General features: G+C 35.5%; 1 protein-coding gene across 1 annotated transcript in view; it reads right to left on the bottom strand.

Moving 5' to 3' along the window:
• MAP4K5 (mitogen-activated protein kinase kinase kinase kinase 5) overlaps positions 1-13,899 on the bottom strand; it is a 98,888-nt gene that overhangs the window by 33,229 nt on the left and 51,760 nt on the right. Inside the window, exons 12-14 of the mRNA XM_069464805.1 lie at positions 12,057-12,138; positions 10,302-10,418; positions 4,924-5,002 (exon numbers count right to left, since the gene is read on the bottom strand). Coding sequence (XP_069320906.1) covers positions 4,924-5,002; positions 10,302-10,418; positions 12,057-12,138 — 278 coding nt within the window. The remainder of the gene's footprint in view (positions 1-4,923; positions 5,003-10,301; positions 10,419-12,056; positions 12,139-13,899) is intronic.

The raw sequence follows: 13,899 nt of genomic DNA on the forward strand, positions 1-13,899 counted from the left end.
CTGTCAACAAAGTTTTTTGTTCGGTAATTATATATCTATTTCTACATAGATAAAGCTTGTCAAAAAGCCTGAACTATAATAATGGCAAAAAAAAAAAAAATTGCTTGAATATGTGCTTCGTAGCTGGGAAATCTCTAATTACCTCTCTAGAGATGGAAAAGCTCACTTCCCTAGAACCGTTACTAAGGAGATTTGTTAGGAAAATATAGACAATCTTTGACTTAAGATGGCGCAACTTACAATTTTTCGACTGTATGATGGTGCAAAACTGATATACCTTTAGTAGAAACTGTACTTTGAATTTTGATCTTTTCCCAGGCTAGCAATATATGGTATGATACTCTCTTGTGATATTGGGCAGTGGCAACAAGCTGCAGCTCTCAGTCAGCCATGCTAATGTTCGGTTTTCTGAGCATGTTTACGGTAGGCTAGGCTAAGTAAGATGTTCAGTAGATTAGGTGTGTGAAATGCATTTTTGACTTATATTTTCAACTTACAATGGGTTTACTGGGACATAATCCTATTGTAAGTAGAGGAACATCTGTATGTCTTACACTGCTTTTAGCACCCTTAGTTTTCAAGTGAGATAAAAAGGACAAATGGAATTTTCAAACTTAAGTTGGGTAAACTTTCAGAAATACTTAAGACTTCTTCAGCCTAAAGTATTTTGTTTTGTTTTTTCCTTTGCCTGAATGATGGTGAGGTCAATTCCTCTGGAGCCCACTGACTCTCTCTCAATGAAACAAAAACTGAGCATTCCATACATCTGGGAATACTGCCCCCAACTCTGAAACTCATATAGTGCATACAGTTTTACATTCAAACAGGTCCAAGGCACTTCCTCTGAAACAACTTTTACATGATTTAAAATTCAGAGACTGTCTTCTGGAAAACTGCCCTCCTATCTCAATAAATAGAATCTTGCCAGGTAATGTTAATAACTAATACAACGGTAAACCAGGAGTGTATTCATGTCTCTCAATGTCATACACCATTGCTAAATCACTGGTAGACTGTCCTAGCAAGACACCTTAAACTGAAGATGACAAAGAAGCCTTCAGAAGCAGAGGACTAAAAAAGAAGACAGCTTCTACCCAAGTCTGTTGGACAAGCTGATAATTACATCAAGTGGAACATCTGCCCCAGACCCATGGAACAAGATGACTGGAGCCACTGGTTATCTTACTTTAATCTGCATACTACAGTACTTTATTTTCTTAATCACATTTTTTTTCCTCTTTGCCAGCTGAGGGTTTTGGCTTCTTGATAGATACTTGTTACCTTTTAATTATGATACCTGTAGAGTCTCCAGTCTTAATATTGCTTTTTGCAGCCTTAGTCAGTCTAGGGTATGAGTCTAACATCTGGCTAAAATTTACTCATGAGTCAGCTAAAGTCATACAACTAAACCTGACTGTTTGGCTTGTACTTTTTTTGTGAATACCTCCCATCTTTCTTTGGTGTCAATTCTTTGTAATTAGTTGGTTTCCTAGGTAATTGGACTCATCCACTAATTGACTTTTCAGATGACAAATAAATCTTTAAAATTAGGTAATTTAGTTAATACACCAATACCTGGATCAGACTGAGAAAGTAAAGAAATCTGCCTTGTCATTCACCAGGCTGGGAGGAAAGACAAAAAAATCCAAATGCAAAGTTAACAAGAAATAATGTTTCTCCTTAATGTTCTGCATATGCATTAAGTTTCATATAAAGACTCTCTCTCTAAGTTATATTATTTCTCACTGAGAAATCTCACTCTCTAAAATCACAGACTACCAGAAACTTTGCTGTATGAAATCATATTCATTAGAATTAATCATCCTATTCTTGCCTGGAAGATATAAGTCGCTGACACAGAGAAGTAGACTCAGGTTCTAACCCAGATGAATAAAGGTGTTTCTGAACACAACACTTCAAGTTCCCTAAGAAACATACTCCCAGGTCTACTTTTACAGCATAGACCTGATGTTTACCCTTCCATTCACATCCCTACTTTGCTCTAAGGCATCATTTAAATTTCACATGAACTCCACTCTTTCCAAAATCCTATACTTCTTCTTTTCCTTTGATTGATGAGATACTCTGGTATGTATTCTCCCTCATTGCAAAGAGTTAATAACCCTGACTTTGCTGGACTATACATTTGTTCCTTGTGGTCTTAGACTAATTGGGCCAGGTTCATAATTATTTATGTCTGAGAAAAATACATAGTAAGAATGTTTATAGTAGTCAGACTAGCCAAGAACTGAAAACAAATCAAATGCTCATCAATGTATAATCATACAATGGAATATTACACTACAGTGAAAAGAGTCAACTGTTACTACACATGACATGAATGACTCTCACAGATATGATGTTGAGCAACAGAAACCAGGCACAAAAGGATGCGTATTGTATGATACCATTTGCCTGAAGGTCAAGATCAGGTAAAAAAAAAAAAAAAAAACTGTCTATGAGAAAGAGATAAGAATAGTGATTATCCTGGGCAGAGGGAGGGCAGGGGAGTATAGAATGGAAAGGGTACTAATTGTGACGGAGCATGAGGGAGCCTTCTGAGATTCAGATAATGCTCTATGTTTTCAGCTGGGTGCTCGTTACTTGAGTGCATACATATTTAAAAATTCATTCTGCTACCGCAGGATACTTAAGATTTGAGTATTTTACTATACGTAAGTTACCAGCTCAATTTAAAAAAATGGAAACAAAAAACAGAATAGAACTGACTAGGTCTGTATAAAATCTATTAAACAAACAAAAGCAAAGCTGTAAAATACTCCTAATAGACATAAAAGAAACTGGTGAAAATTTAAAGCAAATCATCAATAAAATAACCTTCTACTCTACTCCACTATTTTCTATCTGGTACTGAAAGTACACAGAGCTCACTCCATGAGGATGTTAGTACTCTGGGTGCTCATGAAAGAACTAAATCTTGAACTTATCTCTGAAAAAGCCTATTTTGGTTAAGAAGATTGAATATCATAAAGACATCAACTCTCCCAAAGATAACATATAAATTTAATGAGATCTCAGTAAAAACACTGAGAAATTTTAATTAGATAAGCTGATTCTTAAGTTTATTTAGGGAAAATGCAATAGCCAAATATAATAGTAAAAAAGAACAGCAACAAGGTATACATGTATGTGTGTTGGGGAGGGGTAGGGATTAGGAAGAGAATTAGTCTAAAAGATTTTTAATGATATTGTAAAGATATAATAATTAAAAGTATGCTACTAGCACATGAATAGACATATTATTGCAACAGAATAGAATTTCCAGAGAGAGCCCTAAAATATGTATGGGAATTTAGTATAAAGATGGCATATCAAATCCATAAGTAGAAAGATTAAGTTTTTAATTAATAGCATTGAGACAAATGGGTAGTCATCTAGAAAGAAACTAAAGTTGAATCCATACCTCATACCTTCCACCAAATACTTTAATACCAAACATTTAAAAGGATTTAAATATTTAAAAAGTGAAACTGTTAAAATACAAGAAAAAATAGGAAAATTCTTTTGTAACTTTGGAATCAAGAAAGCCTTCTTGATATGACACAAAACGCAAAAACTGTGTAAGAAAGGATACATTAGACTACATTACTGGAATACTACACAGCTGCATACAACAAAGAATATAGCTTTATAATGAAATACCAACTTTGCTACTTTTCTGTCTGGTATTTGAGGCCCACAGAGTTCACTTCAGATTGCACAAGGCAATAACAGCATAAGAAGATATTGTCATTCTGGAACTAATAAAGACACTAAATTTTTAATTATTGCCTTAATTATGAAAAGGCCTGACAAACAACTGATATGGGAAAGACATTCCTACTCTCCAGTGACTTAGATTTCTAAAGCTACAGAAATAAACCCAAGCCTAAAACTTCTTTACAAACTTGTTCTAAATTAATATAACTAAAGTGACAAATATTATTGATAATTTTCATCTGTCAATGATTAATTTATTACATTAAAAAAATCAATGTCATCTCTTTTTTTTTTTTTTTTTTTTTTTGAGACAGAGTCTCACTCTGTTGCCCAGGCTAGAGTGAGTGTCGTGGCGTCAGCCTAGCTCACAGCAACCTCAAACTCCTGAGCTCAAGGGATCCTCCTGTCTCAGCCTCCCGAGTAGCTGGGACTACAGGCATGTGCCACCATGCCCGGCTAATTTTTTTTATATATATTTTTAGCTGTCTATATAATTTCTTTCTATTTTTAGTAGAGATGGGGTCTCGCTCTTGCTCAGGCTGGTCTTGAACTCCTGAGCTCAAACGATCCGCCCACCTCGGCCTCCCAGAGTGCTAGGATTACAGGCGTCAGCCACCGCGCCCGGCCAATGTCATCTCTTAAATATTTGTTTTAGAAAAGATTCATCTTAGTGTTAATCTGGCTAAAAAAACTGAAACCAATCCAAATGTTCAATAAGAGGAAACTGCCTAACCATAATATATCAACTAATGCAACAGAATACAACTATTAAACAACAGTTATAAAATCTACACTAATATATGGAAAATATTTCTATTATTAAGTGAAATTTTATGTATAGCAAAAATTCAGCCACATAAAAATAAGCATAAAAAAACATAAAAGAAATTCAGCAAAATATTAACTATAGTTGGCTCTGGGTGATGTGATTACATGCAATGTTAATATTCTATATTTTTCTTCTTGCAGATTTTCAGCAATGGGCATGATTATTTCCATAATTAGAAAATAGAAACTACTCAAATATTAGAAATCAAGGGAATTTCATCAAAACCAGAAGAGTAACCCCTATTTTAGAAGCATTCTGATAGCTAAGTATGTAGCCTTAATTAATCTGAGATTTTATTATTCCATAAAAAAATACAAGAACACCCAGATCAACCCTCCAAAACCACCAATGGAAAATGTATACCAGACACATACAATTTATTTCTGAAGCTGTCCGTTCAGCTCTGGCATTCCTGTTTGTAGATCTAATGGTGTGACGGATGATTGCATGGGGCTGTGGATATAAGCATAATATAATAATTTAAAAAATTTCAACAATAAAGTTAAAACTAAAAGGTCAAACTTTCTCTTTTTAATTAAATGATCATTTATTGACAAATATTATCTACTAATAAAGTAAATTATAGGATAAACATAAAACAAATACAATGAACACTAAAATACTTTAAAAGTTTATTCAGTTGTTCCATATTTACACTGTGTAAAATACCAAAGGGATTCAAAGAAAGAGACAAATGTCCTCAAAGAGCATATAGTCTAGGAAGACACAAATACCTAAAAGATTAGAAAATGATAAGTGCCATTCATTAAGAAGATAAGTGGATTACTATTAAAGCTTACAGGAGGGCGAAATGACTGACTTGAAGGAGCATAGAGGTTCTTCATGAAAGCTGTAATCTCATTTGAAGATTGAAGTGCAAGTAGGCATTATTAGATGTGCAGCAATGTGTGAAAAGAATTCTGGACAGCAGAATGAATATAAACAAAGTGATGAAAGAAAGAACAGGAAATTGTGGAGCGTTTGTAAGAGGTGGGCATTGGTTATTATTTGGCTACAGTGAAGATGAGGTGACAAGATGAGAAAGCCAGAAAGACAGACATGGGAGAGCCAGATTATCAAAGGCTCTAAGTGTCAGGCTAGGACTCTCAACTCAATTTTCTTGGCAAAAGGAATTTTTTGGAGATTTTACACCAAAGGAGTGGCATCACCAGAGTCACCTTTAAGGGTAATCTGATGCTGTTTTACTTATTGTGTTTAAAAAAAAAAATCTGATAAGTACATAAGAGAGTATAGAGGGGAGAGATATTGGATACAGGAAGATTGCGTAAGAATACTGTAGTAAGCTACATGAGAAGTGTACTACCTCCACTCTCCTGTATGAGCTTCTGCTCCTTTGAAGTTATTAGGCCTGCCGTTCAACCCCCATCTACCAAATTTCTGATGACCCACTGTCATTCACTGATGACTCTCAAAGTGGCTCATATGTTTTCTTCTCTACTTCTAGACCCATCATCATACCAAGGGACTTCAAAAGCCTATGAGGACCCATTGTTCTGGACTTTAGTTTTCTGACTTCACCGCTAAAGACATTCTTACATAACTTCAATGCACTCTCCACTCCCAAGAGCACACCTTGGACCTGTCATCAGCTCTGATAAACAAATTCACACTATACTCAAAATCTCTGATCCTTTGGGCTTACTCTCTCACTTTCTCCCATTACACTTGTTTAATGTTCCTACTGGAGTACCAAGTCCACTGACCCATTAATTTCTCACTTTCCATCAGCATCTCTCATATCTTCGCTTTTCTCTCTATCCAGCTTGTATCTGGTGGTCCATAATTTCAAGCAATCTCTTGCCAATATCCTAAATTCACTTTGCCTCACTGTCTTTTTTTTTTTTTTTTTTTTTGAGACAGGGTCTTGATCTGTCACCCAGGCTGGATTGTAGTGGCACAGTGTTAGCTTACTGCAGCCTGCAACTCCTGGACTCAAGCGACCCTCCCGCCTAGCTAGGACTATAGGTGCGTGCCACCACATCCGGCTAATTTTTCTTATTTTTTGTACAGAGACAGGTTCTCACTATGTTGCTCAGGCTGATGTTGAACTCTTGGCCTCAAGTCATTCTCCTGCCTCACCCTCCCAAAGTGCTGGGATTACAGGCATGAAGCACTGTGCCCAACCCCTCAAGTCTTTCATGGCAAAATGCCAACCCCAGGTAAACTCAACTAGTTATCTATACGTTTACATCCAGAGTATCAATCACTGCTAGAGTAAAATTACAAAGCAGAACACACCGGCAATTCATCTCACCTGAGCCCTCAACTTTGCTTTAGTCATTTAACCCATCCATTCTCCTCAATTACTATTTCACACCTTCTCTGCACTCTTCGAATCTATCCATTTTCCTTCACACTTTTAGGAGATGACCTTGCCACTCACTTCACAGAGAAAATAGAAACTATTAGCTACACTATCAACCATCCTCCTCTCTAATACAAGAAAAGTGTTACTTTACCTAAAATCAAATCCCTCATATTCTAGATCCCAGCTTCTCCCTTCCTTCTCATGGACTCTGCCTATCCACTTTGCTTCTCTTGAATCTTCTATCTCTATTTATTGGATTGTTTTCATAAGCATTTAATCCTGTTCAACACCCCCCTCCCTTAAAAACCAGTAAATAAATAAATAAATCCCTCTCCAACTCATTCTCCTCCAGCTACTGCTTTATCTCAACCCCTCCTTTCACAACTAAATTTCATACATGAAATACTTATCTTTCAAACCACTCAATCTAGCTCCTCCTCCACTACTTGAAAATTATCCTTGCTGAAGTCCTCAAACACTACCTCCTAAAGCCAAAGACTAACTTAACTTTTAGGCAGTATTCTCATTGAAACTCTCCTTCCTTCCTTTCAATGTCCTTATCAGTCTTCTTTGTTAGTTCCTCTTTGCCTACTTGATCCTTAAATTTTGGGAGAAATCTCAGTTCTGTCCTGGGCTCTCTTCTCATTCTACATGCCTCCCTTGAATGATCACATTTACTCCTTGAGGCATCAACTACATCTATATCCAATGACTCTCAAATCTGTATTTCTAGTCCAGACTTTTCTCCCCATGCTATTAATACAACCACGTATCTAGCTCCCTTCTACACCTCCATTTATAAGTCTTGTGCAATATCTTGCTCAGCACAAAACTGAACTCACCTTTCTTCCCAAACCTGATTTTATCCTAGTGTTCCCATCTCAGTAAATGGTGATATGCACCCAGCTGCAGAAGTAAAAATCTGGTAGTAATTCTTTTCTTATTCCTCACCTTTATATCTTTAACCAATCATGAACTTCCTCATATAATTTTTGAATTAATCTACTTTTCTGCATCCTTGCACTACCACCCTAGTTTAAATTACCATTATTTCTATCCTGGATAACATCAGTAATCTTTTAACAGGTTTTCATTAATGGAATCACCATTCTGAAGTCACTTGAGATGCTTTAAAAATACATACCTGATTACGTCACTGCCTTACCCTTTAATGGTTACCTACTGCCCTTAGGCAAAAGCCAAAAATTTTAACGTGGTTTGAGATAGCCAATGTTTAGCTTTGTAACCTCATCTTCCACCACTTCCTTTGTTTTCTGCTCTAGCCAGACTGACTTTTCTTTAGTTCCTTACATACTCTGCCTTCTTTCTCATTACCAGGCTTTCAAACATGCTATTATTTCCTCTGCTCGGACCACTTATGTTTGCTCTCTCCTTATACCAATTTATCCTTAGGTTTTCAGCTTAAATATCACTTCTATAGTGAGTCTCTCCTGTCCCTATAATATACCTCCATTGTACCCTATATTTCTCATTCCATAACAGCTATCACACTTGTAAATTATTTGTTGGTGTTTCTGAATTTCCTTTGAGACCATACCATGAGGTCTATGACAGCAAGGACAGTGTTAGTCTCATATACCACTGTGCCCTCAACTGCCTGGACAAGGTTTTACATTTCAAGGACTGAAAGTTTGGTGATATCATTAAACGGAAATAGAGAATTCAGAAAGAGTGGATTTGGGAAGCCCAGCAAAATGGTGTGGGAAATAAAAGAAGGGTTTGGTTATCTATATAACCAATGAAAGACTAATTGGGGAACCAAGTAATAGCCAATTCTACATTTATGCTACAATAATTTTAATAATTTTTAATCTTTAAGGGACTAAATAGGTCTTATTTATTAGTCCCAAGTCTGAAAATAATGGTTCAAGTAGAAAAAAATCTATGTGCAGCACATTAATATTTTCAACTAAAGTTCAGTTAACATTCAATGAAATATTTATTGGGTACTTACTATATAATTGGATTATGCAATATAGTAGGCAATGGGGAAACAAAGATTATTGTTTAAAGTTTGTCCAATGACTATTTCCATTAAGTATATACATAGAAATGATGGTGCATTAACTAAGAAAGTAGGCTCTTGAGTTTGCCTGGATCTAAATCCTGATTCCACTACTTATTAGCCATATAATCTTGGGTAAATTACTTCCATTTTTTTTTTTTTTTTGTCTCTCATTTCCTTGTTTGTAAAACACGGATATTAATAGTACCTACTACAAAAGACTGTTTGCTTATTAGATGAGTTAACATGGAAATTCCCTGGCTTAATACTTGGCACACAATGAGTATCCAGTAAGTGTTAGTAGTATGATGCTTATAAGGGAAAATTTAAAGCTCAAGAACATGAAATAGAAAATTTCCTTTAATAAATAATAACCAACAACACATAAATGTTAGTTCTGTAGTCTTGCCAGTAGTGAAGGTAGAGCTATAAAAGGAAATAAAGGCCAGAGAGAAATGAAGAGACAAGTTCAGAAAAACACAGAAGTAACCATAATAGGAGAGGAAGAGACACGAGGAGAAAAAGAAACATTTGTGAAAAAATATAGCTGTGTTTTATATATAGGTATAAATAGGTACCTGCTGATGAGCAGGAAGTCCCTCATTTCCGATTTCCTGATAACAAGTTGTGTTGTTATACAGATAATACATTCGAAATAATACTATAATATTTTTAGAGAAGGCAAGCATAGTTATGATAGCTCTTTTTGTAATTATATAAGAAATAATAGTATTGAAGAAGTATTAGAAAGCACAAAATTTTCCAATGGGCACTTCAACTTAATTCTTTAAAATTATTTGTGTTGATCATCTGCATAAGAGAGAAACTATGAACATAACCAATTGGATTTCTAAAGAGTCTCTTTTCTAAAAAATAATATGCATGTGTGCAGTGGCTAAACTTTTTTTCTTTTAGTTTAAAGCAATGTTTTTAAAACCTTTCTTTCCTTGGAAAAATATGTCCTTTATATATGTCCTATAGAAAGATTAAACTCTCATTACAGAAGCTGAAGTCTAAGGAGAAGGGAAATCACCAAAAGAGAAAGCACTTATGGATTTCAGGATGGGGGCACCTGATTTTAATCTCAGCTACATATTAAACACTTTAGGCAAACCAAACTAAGAAAATAAAAAGAGACAGTGTTAAGAAGAACTAATCCTAGTTCTGGAGAAAACTAGGATTAAGAAAAGTATCAACTGGTTATATTATGTATATTATACCACAATAAAAAAAAGTATCAACTGGTAATTATATGCAAGATAAGTGTACTTTACACTGTTAATTAATCTCTGCAGCTAAACCTGTTTTAACTAAATTTAAAGAGCGAATCAGAAAACAAACTCTAAGGCCATTCAGACCATTTGTTTTCAAATATAAGACTGCAAACACTTCCTTACCTCAAAGTCATCGTCATCTCCTTCAGTGTAATGTGCATGGTTGTCTGGATTGTTCACTTTGTCCAACAGTTCAACAGCTAGGGCCCGAGAGAGACCTGGCTGCCCAACAAAAGTATGCTACGTAAAAAGAAAACAAAATGAAAGTTCATGAATATATCTCTACATCTATGGCTTATAGCAAATGTTATTTCTACCTTTTCATTTAGTAACTAGTAGAGCATATGGGAGCCTATTAATATAAATAAATTGAGCAAGTATTAGTAAAGATATTAATCAGAGAATCTATAATTATGTATTATAAAACTAAAGAGCTTTTGTGGGGTAAATTTAGAACATGAACAATTTTTCTATCTAAAGTCATCTAATCTATATTGTTTAAAATTACAACTTAGGCTATACCAATGACATTCATTACTGATGTCATACTGATATGCAAATGAATACTGTGGTATGGGTCATAAACACAATAAGAAAAAAGAATGTATATTCTACATTTGCACACATTTAATAGAGTAAATTTATGTTAATATGCAAAAACACATAGAATTAAATATTGGCATTTAAATAAAGCTTTCCTACGTTGTTGTAATCACTGACTTTTTCTAATATAAAAGTATTTTATACACAAACATACACACAGAGCATTCTGTTAATTTACATAAGCCAAGAAAAGCAATTAATTTTAGATGACAGCAACATTTTTAAGAGTTTTCTCTAAGGCAGGGGTCAGCAAACTACAACTCATGGGCAAAATCTGATGCATTGCCTCTTTTTGTAAATAAAGTTTTTTTGTTTTTTTTTTTTTTTGAGACAGGGTCTCACTCTGTTGCCCAGGCTAGCGTGAGTGCTGTGGCATCAGCCTAGCTCACAGCAACCTCAAACTCCTGAGCTCAAGCGATCCTCCTGTCTCAGCCTCCCGAGTAGCTGGGACTACAGGCATGCACCACCAGGCCCGGCTAATATTTTCTTTTTCTTTTTTTTTTTTTTTTTGAGACAGAGTCTCACTTTGTTGCCCAGGCTAGAGTGCCGTGGTGTCAGCTTAGCTCACAGCAACCTCAGACTCCTGGGCTTAAGCGATCCTACTGCCTCAGCCTCCCGAGTAGCTGGGACTACAGGCATGCGCCACCATGCCCGGCTAATTTTTTCTATATAGATTTTTAGCTGTCCAGATAATTTCTTTCTATTTTTAGTAGAGACAGGGTCTCGCTCTTGCTCAGGCTGGTCTCGAACTCCTGACCTCGAGCGATCCACCCGCCTCGGCTTCCCAGAGTGCTAGGATTACAGGCGTGAGCCACCGCGCCCGGCCAATTTTTTCTATATATATTTTTAGCTGTCCATATAATTTCTTTCTATTTTTAGTAGAGATGGGGTCTCGCTCTTGCTCAGGCTGGTCTTGAACTCCTGAGCTCAAACGATCCGCCCACCTCGGCCTCCCAGAGTGCTAGGATTACAGGCATGAGCCACCACGCCCGGCCGTAAATAAAGTTTTATTGGCTATTAAAACCCTACTCATATATGTATATTGTCTATGACTGCTTTTGGCTACAATAGTAGAACTTAGTAGTTGTAGACAGAGACTATATAGCGTGCAGAATCTAAAATATTTACTATCTGATCCCTTACAAAAAGTTTACTGATCCCTGTTATAAGAGATCACTAATATTTTTATATTAAAAACTTAATTACTTTTGTTTTAGTGACATATCTAATTACTGTACGATTATAGGAAATCATTCTGTAATTTCAGTGACTTACAGTCAGAAGTCTTTCAGCAGTTGGTCTTTTTTTTGGGTTTTTGGTTAGCGCTATTTTGACAAAATTATGGAATGTTGATGACCTTCAAATAAAAAGAGACGTGCAAAAATATTTCACTAATGTAAGTTTTTGGTGTTACTAAATAAAATTAATTTACCAGCAGTCAGAAAGTCTGAAACACGTCACTTTTTCTTAGGTATTTAGAGTTCTATATAAACCAAACAACGAAAACCAATGTACAGTGTTTTCCTTGGAAACATCTGTGTCAGTTGTTTCTCTTAAGTAAAATACCATTTGGTAATAATGTAGTAATATATAACCTCTAAAAATTACAACAAAAACTAGACATGGATAGGCTGTCATTTATATCATTTATGATCTTCTTTTCTAAGTACTACTTAGGAGTCTCATTGCATAATTTACATAGTATGTAAATGTTGCACTATACCAAGAGTTGGATGGCATGAAGTAGGTGGATAATATGAGAGACTATTTAAATCTTAAAAAGGCTACTGAATTTCCTAGGGAAAGAGGGCAAAGAGGAGAGAGCAATTTTAGCAACCAGAAGGGTTTTCTTACCACCTGCATTGATGAAACTGGGAAAGGGAGAAGACATAAATTAAAGGTATTATGCTTTGATTATTAATGACAAAAAGGGGTATTTCCACCACAATGTTTCACTATAGGAGAGACTCGACAAGAACTAAAGAGACAGAATAACCTTGGTAATCAGCAATGACAACAACCACACAGCAGCTCTCTACAGAGAAATCAAACCAATGCATCATATTTGATGGCTGGTGGCAAAGATAACATAGAGTCAGATAGTATGTGAAGACTAGCAAAGGTTCTCCAATGGTAATGACTGCTCTGGCATCTGACTGTGAATTTAGCCCTTAAAGCTAACAGTTATTCATTCCTGAATGGAATATTCAGGCATTCCTGCCATAAAGCCCTTCAGTTCCAGATACCTATGAACTTAGGGCAACAGAGAATAGGAAGAAACCAGTGTTAATACAAAAGCATATACCTAGCAGTAGGCTGTAAATTCCTTTATTTCCACAGTGTGATTTGTCTTTTATTCCTGGTATCATTCCCAGAATGGCCTGGCTTCTAAATAAAACTATACACAAACAGGCTACTGAAACATGAAGCAGTGGTTTAGAACTTGTTTGGGAAGGGGTCTCTTAGAATCTGAAATAAGCTATGGACTGTCTCCCCAGAAAAATGGACAAGCATACAGAATTTCGGGGGCTCATGGACCCTCAAAAGATCCATATAATCTAGATGAAGAATTCCAGAATTTAATAATTTGGAAATCTTTATTTGCATCATTTCTTTTATTAAATGTATGGGGAAGGTATTACAAGAAAAATAATTTTTAATTATCATCCAACCAATGATATCTTTATGGACTATAAGGATAGGTAAGCTGCTTTACTTTCTAAGAGAAAGAAGAGATTAGGATGAAAATAAGTAATAAACTTTTTGAGGATTATGGAGGGAAGACAGAGGCAAAACTAAGAGATTGATTTTAAATGCCATCGTAACTAGGAAACCTTTTCATATCACCTTCCATGAAAGTCAATATGTAATTAATGGCAATAAAATAATACAGGGCAAAAACAGACGATTCTTCAAAACCTTAATGCATTAATTTCAATTTTTTTCCTCACTCCACCTCTTACCCAAGTGCCAAAAACCTAAGAACATGATTGAGTTTTATGAGAACATTGGATTATAAAGAAATACCAGAAAATAAGCCAAGGTCCTTGCCGTAGCTTTGCTAGTAAATTATAACTTGGGGCAAACTGCTTAATGTCTCCGGGCTTTACTTTCATGA

Source organism: Eulemur rufifrons, chromosome 2 (assembly GCF_041146395.1).
Source record: "Eulemur rufifrons isolate Redbay chromosome 2, OSU_ERuf_1, whole genome shotgun sequence".
Lineage (NCBI taxonomy): Eukaryota > Metazoa > Chordata > Mammalia > Primates > Lemuridae > Eulemur > Eulemur rufifrons.